Consider the following 19,589-nt stretch of genomic DNA (forward strand, 5'->3'; position numbering starts at 1 on the left):
AACTGTGAGCTGTAAATTTACAATGCAAGTATTAACGTATGCTACAATACAATACAGATAAATTAACGCCTTCCTTATCGCAGTGTCATTATGTAGTAAATGTAGTGTTTTACAACTCAGAGAAGTGTTTATAAACTACAAACGATCAGAAGAATAAATCATTGTCATTAATTATTTGTCCTAGGTGGATTTGTCCTACCCTCACTCTCAGGGGTCCAGACAAAACCCCCAGGACAAGCAACTAACGAAATTTCTATTCTTCTGCTTTTCTATCTGTAGTTTACGAACACTTCTCTGAATTGTAAAATAAATAGCAATAAAATAGTAAATTTGTTATGTAATGAGACAGCAATAATATAAGGAAGAAGTGATGCCTCTAAGTCTAACGCCCTTGCTTATACACACCTGTTTTTCCCTCCGCACGAAAGCAGGAGCTTCTGTTTTTAGTGTACTTAGTAATGAGGCTTTTTTTTCCCTACTTTCCGCTTCGGAAGAACTAAGAGAGGAGAGAGAGTTTGAAAAGAGGGGGTTTCGTCCTACGCTCGTTGTTGGGACCCCTCTGCTCTGGCGCCCCGTGACGCCTCCGCCAGGAAGACACGCCCCTCGGGCTCCGCGAAACTGAATTTATAGCCACTTTTATTCTGACGAATTCCTCTTCGAAACGCGCTCTTTTCGGTTCCGCCTTCTCGAAGCGCTCCGTTCTCTCTGCGGGAGAAGCACCGCTCCGCCGCCTGTGCGCGCGCGCGCGCCGCGCCGCCGGCCCTCCGCCTCGCGCGCCTCGCGCACCGCGGGCAGTTGCGCCGCGCGCCGATCGCGAGGTAAGTGACTGAACTGCGCGGGACGCTTCGTTCCGCGCGCCTCGCCGAGCACTTTTGCACTTTTTACCTGCTTTCGCTCTTTTATTTACCCGCGAAATCGAGTTATCGGGAAGTTCTCTCTGTGTGTGTGTGTGTGTGTGTGTGTGTGTGTGAGAGAGAGAGAGAGCGAGAGAGAGAGAGAGAGAGCTGTTCCTTACTGTACTGAACTGAACGGAGGTGAGTTTCGCGACGCGCACAAGTTTATACAGGACTTAAAAATGACACGTTAAAACAGCTATAATAATTATAATTTACACTACACTTTATCATGAAATATTACTGCCATAATCGTCACTCTGTAGTTGCTATTTTAGTGCGAGAACAATAAATAGACTATCATGAACACTTCAGTAAAAGGAGTCAAAACTCTTTTTTCCTTTGACATCTAAGTTTTCTCAAATTCTTGTTTATTTCTTTACTTATTTCTTTATTTATTAAATTTGTTCATTTACTCACATTTCTTTATTTATCTTGTCTTCTTTCTTTCTGCTCTTGTTCTGAGGGTCACCACACAAATTTCGTTGCATTTCATGACAATAAAGTATCTCATATTAATATTTCTCTGCCTGCTGGGGGTCTTCAGCAGGAATGTCTTCACTTTAGTTTAAAACAAAACTAGTTTTCCTTCATTTATTTTCCGCCAAATTTATCTGAAGTTTTTTTTTTCTGCTGTTATGAACAGCATGTGAGCACTTGTCATCTGACATGTTTTAGATCTTATCTAGTTTTACCTGATGACCTCAGTGTTTTATACACTGTAACAATGTTTTCAGTCTCGGTTTATGACTCCGTATGAAATATGTATATGAATACTCTCTATGAAATGTATGCTGCTTGTGGTGGTGGATTATGTGCCATGTGCTCTTTGTTTAACACAAATTCCCTTTGAGAATTTATGTTAAACAAAGCACATGGCACATAATCCACCATCGCAAGCAGCAGTAAATTATGAACAGCACTCGTATAAATCTGTTATTGTCCAACACAAACATGGCCTAAATGCGCAAGGGTGTAATCCGTCAAAAAATGGACAACCTCGCTAGCGAAAGTTGTTTTGAAATTTTGCAAATAATGAGTGATGTGTGGCTCTAAAGATTAATTTTATTCTTTTGCCCTTTTTACTGTATGCTTCCGATTAGAAAAAAAATCCAAAATGTATTAACCATATTTTTCACATTTCTCCCAACAACAAGCGTTTTCATTGCAAACAAAGCTGAGTTATAAATTCAGGTGGTGTTTCGCTGTGACTGGAGATTTGTTGGAGTTCGGCTTGTGCCAGTTTTGTTGTTTACGAGTTGGTTTTTGCCAGTTTCAGTTCCTTTGTCAGATACTTTTGAACACATTTTGAGCTCAGTTATTTTCCTTATGCCCTTGTAGACCTTCTCCTTTTCTGCCTGGAACACTGAACTAATTTTCAGTTTCAGCTTGATCGCATCCTGAGTGTCTCTCTAACCCCTGGATCGGGTCTCTTTCCACCTCTTCCGCAGACGGTTTACAAGCAACGTGCATTAATCCCGGCGAAGATGGACACCTTCGGCGACTGGTACGGTGACAATCAGTCGGTGTCGTTCACAACTCTGGCACCAGGCGAGGCCAACAAGAGCTGCCGCTTCAATGAAGAGTTCAAGTACATCCTGCTGCCAGTGTCATACAGCCTGGTGTTTGTCCTGGGGCTGCTGCTCAACTCGGTGGCCCTGTGGCTGTTCGTCTTCAGGATGCGACCGTGGAACACCAACACGGTTTACATGTTCCACCTGGCGCTGTCCGACACGCTCTACGTGCTCTCGCTGCCCACGCTCATCTACTACTACGGCAACCGCAGCCACTGGCCCTTCGGCACGGTCACCTGCAAGGTGGTGCGCTTCCTGTTCTACGCCAACCTCTACTGTAGCATCCTGTTTCTCACCTGCATCAGCGTGCACCGCTACCTGGGCATCTGTCACCCGATCCGCACGCTGGCCTCGGTGAAGCCGCGCCACGCCCACATGGTGTGTGGTCTGGTGTGGGTGGCCGTCACCGCTTGCCTCATCCCGAATATCATGTTTGTCACCACCAGCCTCCGAGACAACGACACGCTGTGCCACGACACGACGCGGCCGGAGGACTTTGTGCAGTACGTGCACTACTGCTCAGCCGTCATGGTCTTGCTCTTCGGCATCCCCTTCCTGGTCATCATGCTCTGCTACTGCCTGATGGCACGGAAGTTGTGCCGCCCTGGACGTGGCCTGTCCTCCTCCCAGAGGGCGGCGCCGTCCCGCGCAAAGTCCATCAAGCTGATCGTGGTGGTGCTCGTGGTGTTTGCTGTGTGCTTTGTCCCCTTCCACATCACCCGCACCCTCTACTACACGTACCGCGTCCTGGACGCCCAGTGCGCCGTGCTCAACATTGTCAACTTTACCTATAAGATCACCCGCCCGCTGGCTAGCGTCAACAGCTGCATCGACCCCATCCTCTACTTTCTCGCCGGGGACCACTACCGTTCCAAACTGGTAGCGGCTGTGAGCAGGAGGAGGCCGGCAGCCAACCGCTCCGGAGGCTACCACCCGCAGTGCCCAACCGCCAGTAAGGACATCGCCCTCTGCCACACAAACCCGAACGCCAAAGGCATCATGGAAGCCGAGAGCTAGCGTCGGCGAGCAGCAGCTGCGCGCATACAGATGACTGTGGCGAGACCACAGGAAGTTATGTGATCTCAGGTCTCTTTATTTGTGAAGCTGTAGCATCTTGGTGTGCATTCAGGGTCATAGACTGGGCTGAGGGGTGTCATTGAAATCAGTGTGGAAACGCGATTGTTCTATAAAAGCCAAGGTGCTGGAAAGCAGCGCACAACATGCAAAATCAGCCTCAACTTTTGTTCCAAGGTGCAAAACAATGAAACTGTGGGCTGGAGTGACTGCACCTCTGCAAGATCTACAGGTACACCAGGAGGTTTCTCATACATCGGGATATAGGACAGTGGAAGGAAGTTAAACTGCGATTCCTATTATTCTGCCTCTAGACTCGCTCGGGAACTCAAAATAATCCCATCACTGGAGTTAAACGTACGCATTTAGGTACTCGATGCTGTCTGAGCAGCTCCGAATTGTGACCTGAACGGAGAGGAAGTGTATTTTCACTCTCACCCCCAGCCGGTGAGGCACCCATCAAGGGAAGATGTTTCTGGAGTCCGGATGTGCGCTAATCTGTTTTTCTGATGCACCTTTGGCACCGGCACATCAGCTGCAGTGGCTCTCTGGGAGTAAACGTGCAAAGTCAGATCCAGGGAAAGGCAACAGCCCCTGTACCTTGTAGGCGTATTCTGGCCCTGTGTTTCGCACAAAGGACTTTTTACACAGAGCCTGCGATGCGCCGCTCCAAAATACTACCGAGCAGCTGCTCACTGTGATTGTGATGTCGGGTTTATCTTCCGAACGGCCGTGTTTATGGATGAGCGGCAGGCAGAGTCTGGTGAAGTACGGCCCCAGCAAACCAGAACTGCCTAGTAAAAGAGTGCACACGCGGTACAAGGGTCATGAGATTTGGGACACAAGTTTCAGGTGCATCCAGTGAGGTTCTTCTGGGGTGTTTCATCCTCAGGTTCTGGACTAAGGTCATGCTGAGACTAGCCTGTTTTCTAAACACTGGTGTGAGGGTGCAGCATACTGTGACTGATGCCAACTGGGACGGTGGACATTCGGGCACCGCTGTGAGACTCAGCCCCGCACTCCACACTCCCAGCCCACACCCAGCTGTTTCTATCTGACAAGCTGCATAGCTGTCTGCAACTGCAGATGGGGGGGAACAGGGACCCCACAGCACGTCCCATGCTTGGCAAGGCCTGGGTTGGGGATTTCAATGGTTCCAGTATGTATCTGGTCTCTGGAAGGATTGGGTTTCAGAGACAGGAAACCTAGGGGAGATATTTTTTTACACTTTTGTTGTTGCAGCTGCCATTATTAAAGAGAGAGCGACTCCTCGCCTTTGTCCCTTCGACACTTTGCAGCATTCATTCGGAAAGCTGACGTAGGACTCCCAGATGGCGCGTCCACTCTATCGTGTGACAGAGCCTTCATGGGTAAGGCACCAGGGAGCTCCATGCCGGAGGAAACTGAGAAAAGCCAAACTGCCGAAGAACACACGTCAGGTCTCGTACTGTATAAAAACATGGTCACTTGCATCTTCGTTTCATTTCTGTTCGTTTCGGACACAGTAGTGCTGGCTATCGCTCTGGTACCAGAGACTCTGCTTCATTTTCTGTTTTCAGTTGTTTGTTCATTGTCGCTGGCGTCCCGTCCTGGGTGTGTCCCCTCCCCCTTCGGCCCTGCGCCCTGTGTTTCTGGGATAGGCTCCGGCTTGCCGCAACCCCGCTCGGGACAAGCGGTTGTTGACGATGGATGGATGGATGGATGGATGTTCATTGTTGCTTTTCTTCCTTTTGAGTCTCGAAGGGCACTGTGGAATAAGAGTGTCAGCCAAAAAATGAACATGAAGATAAAATCTTGGCAGCTGGCAGCACAGTGGTTATAGCTACTGTCTTTGGACCAAAAGGTCACAGGGTTGAATCCCACCTCCAGCTGTGGTGCCCCAGAGCAAGGTACATACCCTAAATTTCTCCAATAAAATTACCCGCTTGTATAAATGGGTAAATAACTGTTGGTAGCTCAACATTGTTAGTTTCTTTGGAAAAAAGTGTCAACTAATGTAAAGGTAAATCTGTGTCAGCAGTTTGCTTGGGTGGATAACTGCGTGATACAGAGAGGAAGAGGCGCTTGGCTAAAAAAAAAAAAAAAAAAAAACTAGAAATGCCGGGTAGAGAAGAGAATTTGGAAGTTGGGACTTTCTGCCTGAGAGCCATAATAAGTAGCATTAATAACCGCTTGTCCAGTGCAGGATTGCAGTGGTCCAGAGGCTATCCAGGATGCATACACCCTGGACGGGACACCAGTCTATCCCAGGGTATGACCACACACATACACATATAAAGGGCAATTTAGAGTCACCAGTTGACCTTCAACATGGCTTTGGACTGTGGGAGAAAACCCACGCAAACATGGGAATAACACACCAACCACACAGTGACTAAGCTGGATTCAATGCCACAGTCAGAGAACTGTGAGGTGCAGTTGCTACACGTTGCTTGACCCTAAATACACAACGTACTAATGTGAACTCTGCTTTGCTCAGACCGTAACAGGTAAATCACAGTGTAACACACTTCATAGTGTGGCCAGAGAATGTGTTTTTTGATAATATAAAACTGAAGGATATACAATGTTAACGAAGTTCTATTTTCATTAAGAGGATAACATGTAAATGTATTAATAAATTTGTTCAGATGTTTTCTTCACTCTGTGATCCTGTGTCCTTTATGCGATGCCCAGGAAATGTACTTCCACCGGCACCTCGTCTTTACTGTTCCTCTGCTGCTATTCCCCACTGAGGGCTCCAAGGAGTCTGGCCAAGGGGAAGCTGAGAAAGGCAGCATGGGACCGCAGATGGGTGTGTGGAGACGTTGAGTGTGACCCTCTGCCGCCTCAAGGAAGCTGGAGAACAAAACGCAAGCGGGAATCATACGTCTCCTGATCCGAGATGTATCCACCCCTTGCTGATCCTGAGAAACAAGAAAGTGCCACAGTCTCCTGGGAAAAACATGTGCCAGTCTCACCACACCTAATTGTCTTCCAACAAACTGAAAACAGAAGTGCTGCAAATTCTGACTTGTCAGTTGTATCACTGACAGTTATTTTTCTTTTCAAAGTCTCCACAACAAATATGTATATTAACTGCACTTCTTAGAAAAGGTAAAACACATTACTTGCTAAACTTACTCAAACTGAACTGACTCATTAACAGCGAGCGATACCACAGTGATTACTGCGTGACACTAGCGCCCTCCTGTGGGCTACAGCAGAAGTGCAGGTGAGCAGCGCGCTACAGATCCGTTGGGGATGATGTTTTACTGTTGCCTTCACTGAAACACCTTTACTGTAAAGCTCTACTGCCAAGTAGCACCGTCGTTAACGAGGTGAGAGTGTAAGGAAAAGGTTGCCAGCTGAAGGCCCCCAGTGTTACCTTAAGTTAATATGTAACTTTTTCCACATTTACTCTTTAGTGCGAGTGTAAATGTGTAAAATTATGACCAGTTCATCAGCCCATTAACCGCTTGTGGCGGTGGTCCATTCTGGAAGGATAGGGTGTGAGACAGATTCAATCAAACAAACAAACAAACAAACACACACGGAGCGCTGGTTCCTCCCCACGACCCCAGCCTGTCAGTTCTTATTCGGCTCAGTCTGTGCTCGATTTACACGCAGACACTCATACGTTCTGTCAATGTTTCCTGGTGCTCCGGTTTCCTCCCACAACACAATCCAAAGAGATGACGATTGACGATGTTTCAGGGGAAATAATGTCCGAAGTTCCGCATACTGTTGTACATTCTCATCATCGAAATCTTTTTATTTGGGTAAATACACATCACTTGACAGCTATTAAATATATAACTATACAACCAACTTATTGAATTTATGCATGCCTTTTCGTCTTCTCTCAACTGTAACCGCTACGCCGCGCATGAGCCGGAACGTGATATAAGGAAGGCTATTTCCGTCTCAACTCTTGGGCGCATACTTATGATGTCACTTCCTCCGAAGTGAGCGCACGCTCATGACGCAATGTCCTCTGTTTCGGCGCCTTGACATTCCGGCTCGTATGCGTGCTTTCTCCAGTAGGAATGTCTCACGAACACTGAAAATTAAATTGTTCTCGAATTCAGGACGAAATTTTCTGCATATTTTTATATTTTTAATTGCGCGGTTAGCAATGTGTCGAATTTGAAAGACCAGGCTCATCATCGTCATCATGCGTCTTCGTTACTAGTTCGGGCAAAACTCTGCAATTTGGGACTGGGAGTTGTGTCACCATGAAGCTGTGCAATCTGTCCATGCTGAGAAACTGGAAGGGTAAATCTCCGGTAACCCGGGTTCGAAGCTACCTCTCAGGGCGAACCCTGTGCACAGCCACAGGTGGGCTCGAGGAAGAGGAGCGTCATTACGTGACCACGCCCATCTTCTACGTCAACGCTGCCCCGCACGTCGGGCACCTGTATTCCGCGGTCATAGCGGATTATTTACACAGGTACAAGGTGATGCGTGGGGTTCGGTCCAAGTTCTCCACAGGTGGGTCATGTGCTTATTTAATAAATGGGCTGAGCACATGGACGTGAGGAGCAATTGGAGATCTTTGTGCTTTTTAGGTACAGATGAGCACGGGCTGAAGATCCAGCAGGCCGCCGACCGCGCCGCCAAGGAACCTCTGCGATTCTGCACCGAAGTTTCAGGGCAGTTTAAGCATCTTTTTAAAAAATGCGATGTTTCCTACACGGACTTCATCAGGACGACGGAAGAGCGACATCGGCGTGCCGTGGAGCACTTCTGGACGGTGCTGCAGGACAGAGGGTTCATCTACAAGGGCAGCTACGAGGGCTGGTACTCGACCCCGGACGAGAGTTTCCTTACAGCGTCTCAGGTTGGCGACGCAACTGACCCTGATGGGAGAGCAGTAAAGATTTCTCTTGAGAGTGGCCACAAGGTGGGTATCTCCACAGTGATTTACAGGCGAGTTGTGTCTTTAAATGTGCACTTCACAGTGTCTTTTGAAGTCCTTCCAAAGTTGGTTCTTTCTGTTCCACATCAGGATGTTAGTGCCAGTATCAAGAGGATGGTCAGTTTTTCAAACTGGCACTTAATGCTAAGATTTTTAAAAAAAATTTCTTTCCTTGGACCAGGTGGAGTGGATGAAAGAGGAGAATTACATGTTCCGCCTGTCTGAGTTCCGCTCTCCGCTGCAGCGGTGGTTGAAGGAAAATGCCGAGGTCATTCAGCCAAAACGCTTCCGCCACGCTGTCCTCCAGTGGCTGCAGGATGACCTGCCTGACCTCTCGGTGTCACGCCAACAAAGCCGCTTGCAGTGGGGCATTCCGGTCCCCGGGGACCCGGAGCAAACGGTTTATGTCTGGCTGGATGCCCTGATCAACTATTTGACAGTTGCTGGCTACCCACGGGACCATTCTCACTGGTGGGGTGTGGCCCATCATGTGGTGGGCAAGGACATCCTTAAGTTCCATGCTGTCTATTGGCCAGCATTTCTCCTGGCGGCTGGGTTGCCGCTTCCACGGACTATCTTTGTGCACTCCCATTGGACGGTGGAGGGACAGAAGATGTCCAAGAGCCGGGGGAACGTGGTGGATCCACTGGAGAGGTCAAGGAGCTTCACCACAGATGGCCTGCGGTACTTCCTCCTCCGACAGGGTGTCCCTGACTCTGACTGTGACTACTACGATGACAAAGTGGTCAAGCTGCTTAATACTGAACTGGCTGACTCCCTAGGGGGGCTTTTAAATCGCTGCACTGCCCGCACACTCAACCCAACACAGGTGTACCCCCACTTCTGTGTAGAGTGCTTCCCGTCTCATCCAGCAGCTAGTGGGGATGGAGGGAGGGCAGTGTCTGAGGACTATAGAATGCTGGACTCGGTGTGCGCTCTGCCGAGTCTGGTGGAACAGCACTACGAGGGTCTGCAGGCCTACAAGGCTTTGGAAGTCATAGCAGGCTGTGTTCGCCAGACCAACGGCTTCCTCCAAAGACACGCCCCATGGAAGCTGGACCGCAGGAACCCTGAGGAGCTGCGGTGGCTTGACACGGTCCTCCACGTCTCTCTCGAGTGCCTGCGGATCTATGGCACTCTCCTGCAGCCCATAGTGCCACAGTTAGCAGACAAACTCCTCTCCAGGCTTGGGGTGGGGCTTCAGGAGCGATTCTGGGGGAACTTGCAGTTCCTGGCCAGGCAGCGTGGGGGCGTCTGCCCCTTTGAAGGGAGGACTCTTGGCCCAGAGAGCGGGGTGCTGTTCAGTCGACTCGAGAGGCCTAAGGAGATTAAGGGTGAATCTAAAAGGAGTAAAAAGGCCTAGTCACGGTTCAATAAACATGAAAAAAGTGCTGAAATTGTTTGTTTTCGTGATGAAATTGGAAGTAGTTTGTATGCATTGGAAAAAGAAAAAACTGCACTGGTAAATTCCAATTTTTCTAAGTATAATTTTCTCTTTTACTAGTACATTTAGGAATCGGGGTAATAAGCAGCATGAGGTGTAGCCACTATTGCCCTCCAGGGGGCAGTACAGGCTAAAGAGGTGGTCCTCAACTGCTGAAGGACACCCACCGGATGCCTTTGTAAGACTCACCAGCTTTAGCATCTTAATTTGGTACATATTTTTAAATGCTATTTAATTTGAAGAGGCTCAGCCAAACAACATAGGACACCAAGTCACACGAACTCAGTGCAGGGAGTCATTTTGTATCAAGTTTTAATGTAAAAAAGAATGTTTTCACATATGCACTTGTCCTTCGATGTGCATTGCAGATACTGCCCTGACACCTTTTGCCTCCTAGTTTGCTCATGTGTGACTGATGCTGCTGTCTGCTGCCAAATCTCATGCAAATTTATTTATTCATTTACTTGCTAATCTCTGATTTAAATATTTGATTTGGTACATATTTTCTTACTCGTGTTTGCAGAATCCACTGACCTGGGTTAGGACACGAGACCCAGTGAAGTGTGTCGTGGAGCAGATAGGCACAAGTGCAACGCTGCACCGAAGGTGACAAATGTTAGAAACGTACAAACTGCTCACTGTGCACTGTGTCAGTGTTGAACAGTTCTTGCAAAAACACACACTCAGGATCCAGACAGTTTCGCTGGGGCACCATCTCATTCTTTCTCCTCTTTATTCATCTTGCAATTTTCCAATCATGAGTGAACAGGATTTTAACTGCTTGCCCTTTTCAGGGTCGTGGTGGTCAGGAATCTGTTCCAAAGTCACTGAACACCAGCCTAGGAGGGTTGAAACCGAGTATATGAAATAGCTACTTGGAAAACCCAGTGCTCCTAGGAGGACAAGTACAGAGAGGGGCATCTGATTTCCTCCTGTGGAAGGAAAGGAAGCAGTGTTTCAATGACAGAACTTCTACCCTGTAAAACTCACAGTGCCTTTTGTTTATCAGTGAGGTCATTATTTAAAAATCGTTCATCGAAAAGGGAAAAAGTCCATTTCATAAGAATAAAAAAGGGCAGCAGAGAGAGCTGAATTCCGTGGAAAAAAGTGCGGGTGTGTAGGTCTGAGGACTCCGTTGGCGGTTTCCCGGAGGAGAACGAGTGCTGGGTTCACCGCAGCGCTATCTGCAATCTGGCCATGCTGACACTATTATCCCATCAGTAGCTTGACCGAATAAATGGGATTAAATGATACTACATGCCAGAGAGCGTTCAGAACCATTCAGCAGACACAGCCCTGTGGGCGCTCTCAATGGCTATCATGTTCCACACCAATTTTTCAAAGTGTTATATGCATGTATGGCATATTTTTAAGGCTCAGTAACAGAATGTGAGCAGGCATACATTAGTAAGGCCACAGTCCCTCTTGCTCTTACGGTTCTCTCACACTCACTGATGTTCAGGTTCAGCAGTGGGCATGTCCCACCAGACATTTTCTGTGGAGACACGTGTGTCCACCAGGCTTCATTCCTGCCAGTGCTCTGTGGTGTCATCCACTGCTGCAGCGTGAGGAGAAATCCAGAGCTGCTGTAAATCCTGGTAAGGTAAAAAGTATGGGTTGAGGACATGTAAATGTGGGAACTTGTGTATATTTAGGTGTATACAGGAAGTATGAGGAAAAGGCTAAGAGCCTACCATGTGTAATGACCTGGAGGACCTGAGTGCAGCGCAGACTGCAATGCTGATCTGGGAGCCAGTCAGTACGTGGCGACACATTGCAAGCAGATGCCAACTTTTTCTCTCGTGATACTCCGACTGCCTCTTACAGGGAGGTCAGGCAGCTGTCCTTATATACACATAACACTATCCTAATGTTTCCCAGCTGGCAAATCACTTATGTTCCTCCTTTGCAAACCATGCAAGTGGTTGCTATGAGTCAGAGTTGACTGGATGGCATGTCCACCAACACCACCACCACCATCATCAAGGGATGTAACAAAGTTCCAGTTTTCAAACGTTTTTAGCAGATCCAAAATCCATGGAGTTTTATGAATGCTTTTTCAGCAGATACATTACATTTATTCACTTAGCTGACACTTTTCTCCAAAGCAGCTTACAATGTTAAAGTACTTATTTACCCATTTATACAGTTGGGAAATTTTACTGGTGTAATTTAGGGTAAGGGCCTTGCTGAAGGGTAATACAGCTGGAGGTAGGAATCAAACCTGTAACCTTTGGGTCTAAAAGCAGTACCTCTAACCACTACACTATCAGCTGCCGCATTACAACTTTTATGTGGGGAAAAAAGTAGTCAAAGCAACGTAGCTCATTATAAGCTGTATCTTACATGTATATGGGTTGCTGTCTGCAAGTCTAGGTGCTCTTGAGAGGCTGTGATAATGAACAACTGTACCGTACTACAGTACAGTACTACATGCGCACCGGCATCCACCTCGTCAGTCTCATCTCGATAGTGCGTCTCAATATTCAGATTTTTTTAACAGGTTCATAAACAGCACACAGAAAGTACATGACGGAAATCTTCACAGAAATAAAGTAAACATTTGGAATTTTGTGCAGCGAAACCTTTCGATGGAACCAGAGCTCAGGTGGCATTTTCAATGTGAAGCTGTGAAATAGTGGCTCTGGTTGGGAATTTGGCACATCGCTGTGCCTGTATGTCACTCCTGGACGCGCAGAGCAGACTGACTGGCCGCGCCACCGAAAGCTCCCACGCCTGCTGTCAATGGAGCTCTTGTCCTGCCGGCCCACATCAGCAGAGGCCGCACTGTGGCACGAGGATATCTCTGGCTGCACCTCCAGAGCTCAGAGGGCCGTGTGGGGCGCGATCAAGCATGCCGCCTGTACAGCCCTTGTCCTGACGTGGACCATAGCAACAACATGCTAAGGTAATTTATTTTTCTTTGAGAAATCATACAATAAGCTTTTTATTGCTCTGACACATCTAACATACTTGTGAAATGACCCTACTCAGCGGTTTGCACTTTGAAACAGTCATAGGTTTCCACCAGTCTCCATTTTTGGGGCAGATGATGAAACTGGGACGAAAAGCCAACAGAAAGACTTCAGAGGCTGGGCTCTGCTTATTGCCCTCGTGTTTGAGTGGAGCGAGTTGCGAAATCACAGGTCACTGATCTGGGGTTGGGGCATCACATAGGGGATGGGGTTACATGAGGTCCTGCTGGAGAACCAGTGTTGCGTTTCCCTTCGCTCATCCTCATGCCAACACACTGCTGACACCTGAAGCTAAGAACATTTCTGCATTGCATCAAAGCACCCGTAAGATAAAACATTTTTACTGTATGTGGAACTGCTGTGTGTGCACATACTTTTTGTTTTAATCCGTTCTATAGTTATATATTTTATAAGGTGTACCAAAACACTGTAAATACTATTATTCTGACAACAGCCCTACCATCTGCTCCTCTCTTGGTCTCAGTGAGTTACATATAATGTAAGCAAGTGTGCTCCACTGACTGTTTAGTTTATTTTTGCATCTGGGAAGATACATTGTATGTATGCAATTCCACTTGTATACCGATGCCAAGCTGTTGCTCAACCTCATTCCATCCATTTGAACACTCTGCCCCTAAGAAGATGATGTGCAAGAGCATGACGTGCAAGAGCAGGAGTGACCCGTGTTCCTGATCTTGCCTTTCAGCAATGTCTATTTAATGCCCATCACCCTAGCAGATACATCAACACGTATCACTTGGTGCGGTCACTCGGTTTGATGACATTCCCTCAGGCCTCCAGCTGAGTGTTCGAACTGACTACACAATTATGCAATACAGTCATTTGTTTTGCTACGCTTTTGATTATATGTTCCATTATTTTCAAGCATTTATGTAGGGGGTCTTCCCTCAGCCAAGAAATCATTTGTTTTTACTCCTTCTGGATGTTTTACCCCCAGACAATTTTGCACTACAACAGCCTCAGGATGACTGTTTCAGTTTACATTGTTTGTCCTGTAACAAAACAGAATTGTGGCCTTAATTGTTTTGGGATGTCATCCAGCGTTACAAACCGGTGAAGATTCATTAGCATGTCTGCTTAATGAAGCAATGCATCATGTAAACATTAATGGCTAATGTAAAATGGTGTCATCTGAGTGGATGAAGAGTAGCATCCCTATCACGTTCTCTCTGGTCCACACATACATCCTTCAACAACCTGCAGGCATGAATAGTAGGTGGCATTGAAGAGTTCTGCCACCATGGAGCTGGTGACTTGGTGTCCTACATCATGTGAAGTCTGCTGATTCAGCATTGTCAGGGGGGTGGGGAATTCTTCAACCTTAGAGCCAGATTTGCTGCCAGAGTGTGCAGGGTGAGAAAGGAAGGGTCTGGAAATGTCAAAAAATGTCCTATTTCATAGGGAGCCAGTGCTCTCTGCACTGATGTTGTTCAACAAGCACATCCAAGCACATTTGTGTTTGACTTGCTGAAGCGTTTCCATGTATCTCCTCTACTCATTTCTCTGCACTGGCTTCCTATAGCTACCCGGATCAAATTCAAGACCCTGGTTATTGTCTACAAATGCATCAGTACAACTGATCCCAGATGTCTACAAGACTTGATCATCCTCTACACACCAACCAGACTTGATTCATATGGTGGAAAGAAACTAACTGCACTTGAGAATCACACGTCTGCATCTAAGTCTGTACTTTCTCCTAATGTAATGAACACACTGGAGAAGGCATCTGCGAAATGAATACATGCAAACGTAATCATACTCTATGATGGAAATATTAGGGACGTCAAGTGAGTAGAGGACTAGAGGCAAGTACCTACTGGCACAGAGTTGTAGAGTCTGATGAGGTTTGAGAAGGAGGGACAAGTGGTGCTTCCTCTTTCCCATGATGCAGGACAACGCCTTGGGCCTTGGGGTGCAGCTCCATGGTGCAGGTACCTGCCAAGCAGGAGAGCCGTGAGGCCAGGAGATGGTACAGAAGAAGATCAGGCAATGAGGTGAAAGCGGTTGGATGGCAGTACCGTTTAGGCTGATGGGAGGCAGGTGGTCCGAGCCACTGCTTTCTTCCCGGGGGGCCGAATACCATCTCCTGAAAAAAAAAAAAAAAATCAACAGTAATTTCAGCATTTTCACGGAAACAGTAATGATTACCTGGCTACAGGAAAAATGGCTCACAGGTTCAAACCCCAATTACTGCTGTAGTACCCTTGAGCAAGATACTTTAGTCTAAAGCGCTCCAGTAAAAATTACCCTGCCGTATCAATGGATAAATAACTGTACATAGCTTAACATGCAAGTTGCTTTGGAGAAAAGTGTCAGCTAAATGAATAAAGGTAAATATAAATGTAAGTGAGAAAATCCTTCGTAATTCAGTCTGGAGAAAGCGATGGCCTAAGGAGGACAGGTGACTGTAGTGAGAAACACAGGTGAGGAGGAAAGAGCCGCTGATGACGAGGTACATTTTACACTCTGTACTTATGGAAATACAGCGTATTCATTATAGGATCGTGGTAAGTATGAATATCTAGGGTCTACAATGCAAAGTCGCTTGTAGACATGAGCCACGAGCTGTGAGAGTAAAGCTATTAACTTTTATGGTGAACCTCTAGCCTTTTTTAAAATTTATGACACAGCTCTTCCACGCTCCTTTCTCCTTTCGCGCCAAACAGATCCGTGATTAACCGGAACTCATTTCTGCAGACTGCGCACTTGTTACAGTGATAAATGAATCAGTCCGCCCCCCGTACAGGGTCTTTGGTCTTGGCACTATTTTGTACGGCGTAATGGTTCACGCTTCACTCGCAGAAGATGATGAGTTTTGGCTTGAAGGGTGCGACTGAGTGCGAAGTGTAAATATAAAGATTAATTTCTTCTGGAATAACAAGGAGCGCGTTTTGTGAGAACACTTTTTAAAGTAAGTAACATTTGAAAATGACACCGTCTGGCGTCTCAAAGCAAATAATGAATCGTAAAACTCACGAAGAATCCACGGTGACCGATCGATCACGTCAGACCACCACTGACGGTCAGTCAGCTGAGAGACCGAAAAAAAACTTAACGTTAACCTTCCTCGTGTCTCAAATCATTGTCCATAACTCTCATTATGGGCTTTATTTCTGAACAAATACAATTCATAATTGTAGCTGAATAGGCACCCATCGTATTTGCACTGACGTCTATTGGTAGCAGTTTACGACACCTGTATTTATGCGTCTTGCCGATAGATGGCAGTAAAAACGCAGCCAATTGGGCCGCCTTGAAACTTGCTTCTCCATCCATCCATCTTTAGCTAGTTAGGTTTGTACCCCAAGCTACATACGTATATTTTCATTTTCTTACCTATTTATAGAAATGGCTAATTTTTACCAAACCAAATACAGCTAAAGAGAAGGTCCGATGGCGCAACGGGTTTGACCGGGTCCTGCTCTCCGGTGGGTCTGGGGTTCGAGTCCTGCTCGGGGTGCCTTGTGATGGGCTGGCATCCCATCCTGGGTGTGGCCCCTCCCCCTCCAGCCTTGTGCCCTGTGTTGCCAGGTGATGCTCCAGTTTGCCACGACCCTGCTTGGGACAAGCAGTTTCAGACAGTGTGTGTGAAATACAGGTAAACTGCTTTGATTCAGGGTACGACAACAAAAGCACCAGTGGAATAGGAGTGTGTGGAAGCAGTAGGTTTTTTTTTTTTTTTTTTTTTTTTTTGAAGTAATGAAAGTATTTTCCAGGTGTTTTTTAAAAATAATTATGTTATTTCCAAGGATTTTGGAAAAGCTAACTTGGAAGTAAATCTAGGCATCTCTCTTGTTATTTATTAAGCTTTTATTCATTTTGCTTTAGAAGTAAATGTGACTTTGGAGTTAAGAACAAACTGAGTTATGAACAGCCCTTTGTCTGTGTTTAAAAGACACTGTATTTGCATGATTTATTATAAAATGAAATATGTTAATATGTTTGCGCAGTTACTGAGAACCATAAAGATAAAAAAAAAAAAAACTTTCATCTGTTTTCAAGCTGGAAAAAATGTAAGAATCATCACTTTTCGACAGTAGCAGATTAGTATGTATTCTGTATCTGTATTCTATGTCCTATTCAGGTATTGGTTCCGAAAGTAAGTGACATAGTGTTTAGAGTGACCACCTTTCTGCTACTACAGATTTCTGCTGTAGTACCTTTCATGAAGCAAGGTACTTACCCTAATCTACCCCCTGCAGAAATTACCCAGCTGTTTAAATAGGAAAATCATTGAATGTGGTTTAACATTGTAAAGTTGTTTTGGAGAGAAGCATCAGCTAAATGCATAAATGATAAATGAAAGTTGCACAATATCCAGAAACACATTGGGTGAATTATTGTTTTTACTAATGCTACTTGTCCCTCTGAGGCAATATGTTGGGATAGACAGTATACAGAAAAAACTGAAATAAATATGTTTATATGTGGGCAACATAGTGGTACAGTGAGTAGCATTGTCACTTTACAGCACCTGATTTGTTTGGGGGTAAGTTTGAATGTGGCTCAGTCTATGTCGCGTTTGCATGTTCTCCCTGTGTTTGTGTAGGTTTCCTCCATGTGCTCTGGTTTCCTCCCACAGTAGACATGCAGTTCAGGTGGACTGGTTACGCTGAATTGTCTGTAGTGTGTGTGAGAGAGCATGTGTGTGAGAGAGTGTGTGGCTACCCTGTGATGGACTGGTGTCCTGTTCAGGGTATACCCCGTCCGTCTTGTGCCCAGTGATTCTGGGATGGACTCTGGACCACCGTGACCAGGCCAAGCGGTTAGTGAAAATGGATGGATGTTTGTTCAGCCTTTTCAGTTACATCTCCAAACTGGTGCAATTTGTCCACAAACCAATAACATTCTGCTTACCCACATATCTGAATGACAGAGCTCAGTTTTTTAAAAGCTTTTTGAAAGCGACACAAAATTGGTCAGTTTGTGCATCCCCAGCTTAAATTTAATGATGGGTTTTATACGGAACCACATTCCTGCAGTCTTTACTCTCTAGACTAGAGCCATTCTTGTGTGATTGTCCGCCGCATTTGTTAGACTTCGTAAATGTGTGAAAGGCGTAGTCCACAATACTTTGAATGTCATTAGCTTTCCATGTCCGATTCCACTACTAACAGTAGAATCACGTTCAATACAAAGAGCACATTGTCAGCTGTGTGTACAGTATCTCAAACCCTGTAGCTCCAGCTAGTCTCCAGTATTACATTTATAAATATTTAGCTGATCCTTTTCTTCAAAGCAACGCACTGTAAAGCTTCCGATAATTATTTACCAATTTGTGCAGTTGGGTCATTTTTTTGGAACAATTCAGGTTGTGTCTTGCTGAAGGCCACTGGAGCAGGAGATGGGACTCAAACATTTGGATTTATTCATTTAGCTGATGCTTTTCTCCAAAGTGACTTACAGTGTTAATCTACCTACAATTATTTGCCCATTTGTACAGCTGGGTAATTTTACTGGAGCAATTTAGGGTAGGTGCCTTGCTCAAGGGTGCTACAGCTGTGAGGCCAGACGCATGAGCTCGAACCACTCCGCTGAGTATGTCATGTGGCATCAATAACTAATCCTCAGCCTTTCATGTAAAAGACATCCCCTGTTTTTATTGAGACAAGTTATTTGTATATTCATTAGAAGTCTGAAGAGTCAGATTATACCTGATGTGACTTTCTGTAGTTTTCACTTGACCCACTTCAGGCTGTGGTACAGTACTGACATACACAACAAATATGTGGACAAAAGCTCAAAGAGAATGACAGTTTTATACAGAATTTTGGTGTTTTTCATACCAAAGTATCATTTGTTGTATGTATAATACAGTGTTAAGACAAGGTATGTTGCAAAGGTGTAAGGATATGGAATCAGCGTCATGATTTCGTATCTGCATGTTTGGCTCATTAGTTCACTAGTAGTTTGTGTTATTTTTGTCTTCATTATTGGGATCTGTTGCATAATACTTCCTAGGGGATGGAATAGAATACCAGGTTTAATTTCTGTGGGCTTGTTTGTTTACACTTTGTGTACACAAATGTTCATGGCCTATGGAGTAGGATCCTTACATAAACATCTACGGCTAATCTTAGACAACTCAAATACTGTATGTTTTCCCCTCCAACGATGTTTGTGCTTGGGGTTCATCACTGTCTAAAGTTGACATGACAGTCTAGTGTATATTGCTGTAGTGCATCCTGTTGAACGTTTAATTCAGAGTGCATTCTTTTTAATTAATATTTATGTGAAATGAATAGTCAAAGACCAGCGGCCCGTTGGTTTATAGCTGTATTTCTGAATTGTGCGGAATAACTTCTTAAAATTTGGCCGTTAACTGAATTCATTTGTTTTACTTATGTTCTGCAAAATTTTAGATGCACATCTGCAAAATGTTATATTTATTAAGGTAAATGTATCACAAAACAAAAAAATGAATAATGAAAGGTTTACTGAAGGGCTGTTTTGCCCATCTAAACTCTTGAGGTCGGTGTGAGAATAAGGAGCTACTGCCTAGACACCACTGAGAGGACTTGGTTTACGCAGGTTCTTAGCTGTTGAACTGTGTGTGTGTGTGTATGTGTTGCCAGGATCCTGTTTCAGTGTAATTTTTGAAAAATCCTTTTACCACTTCTTGGAAGGAATCAGTTTCTCAGAGGGAGAGCGAGCCTTGACATAAAAACATGTATTTTTGGTATTGTTTTCAATCCAGTCTAATGT

At 45.6% G+C, this 19,589-nt stretch overlaps 2 protein-coding genes and 1 long non-coding RNA gene across 4 annotated transcripts; 2 read left to right on the forward strand and 1 right to left on the reverse strand.

The window, feature by feature from the left end:
- Positions 1-544: 544 nt before the first annotated feature.
- On the forward strand, positions 545-5,144 carry LOC108922871 (P2Y purinoceptor 4). 2 transcript variants are annotated; one of them, XM_018733276.2, is made up of 2 exons: positions 545-818; positions 2,345-5,144. In XM_018733276.2, the coding sequence occupies exon 2, from the start codon at positions 2,381-2,383 to the stop codon at positions 3,482-3,484; it is 1,104 nt and encodes a 367-aa protein (XP_018588792.1). In that variant the 5' UTR covers positions 545-818; positions 2,345-2,380; the 3' UTR covers positions 3,485-5,144. The 2 variants fall into 2 exon arrangements, with proteins under 2 accessions (XP_018588792.1, XP_018588793.1); XM_018733277.2 differs by lacking the exon at positions 545-818 and adding an exon at positions 977-1,034.
- Positions 5,145-7,503: 2,359 nt separating this feature from the next.
- Positions 7,504-9,804, forward strand: mars2 (methionyl-tRNA synthetase 2, mitochondrial). The gene is made up of 3 exons (XM_018733482.1): positions 7,504-8,014; positions 8,092-8,426; positions 8,623-9,804. The coding sequence occupies exons 1-3, from the start codon at positions 7,759-7,761 to the stop codon at positions 9,802-9,804; spliced, it is 1,773 nt and encodes a 590-aa protein (XP_018588998.1). The 5' UTR covers positions 7,504-7,758.
- Positions 9,805-10,593: 789 nt separating this feature from the next.
- LOC108923181 (uncharacterized) lies at positions 10,594-16,060 on the reverse strand. The gene is made up of 5 exons (XR_001965207.1): positions 15,861-16,060; positions 14,903-14,970; positions 14,702-14,819; positions 11,338-11,480; positions 10,594-10,817 (listed from the first exon to the last, which is right to left on the reverse strand). It is a non-coding gene; the product is annotated as an uncharacterized LOC108923181 (long non-coding RNA).
- Positions 16,061-19,589: the final 3,529 nt, after the last annotated feature.

Source organism: Scleropages formosus, chromosome 13 (genome assembly GCF_900964775.1).
Source record: "Scleropages formosus chromosome 13, fSclFor1.1, whole genome shotgun sequence".
NCBI classification, from domain to species: domain Eukaryota; kingdom Metazoa; phylum Chordata; class Actinopteri; order Osteoglossiformes; family Osteoglossidae; genus Scleropages; species Scleropages formosus.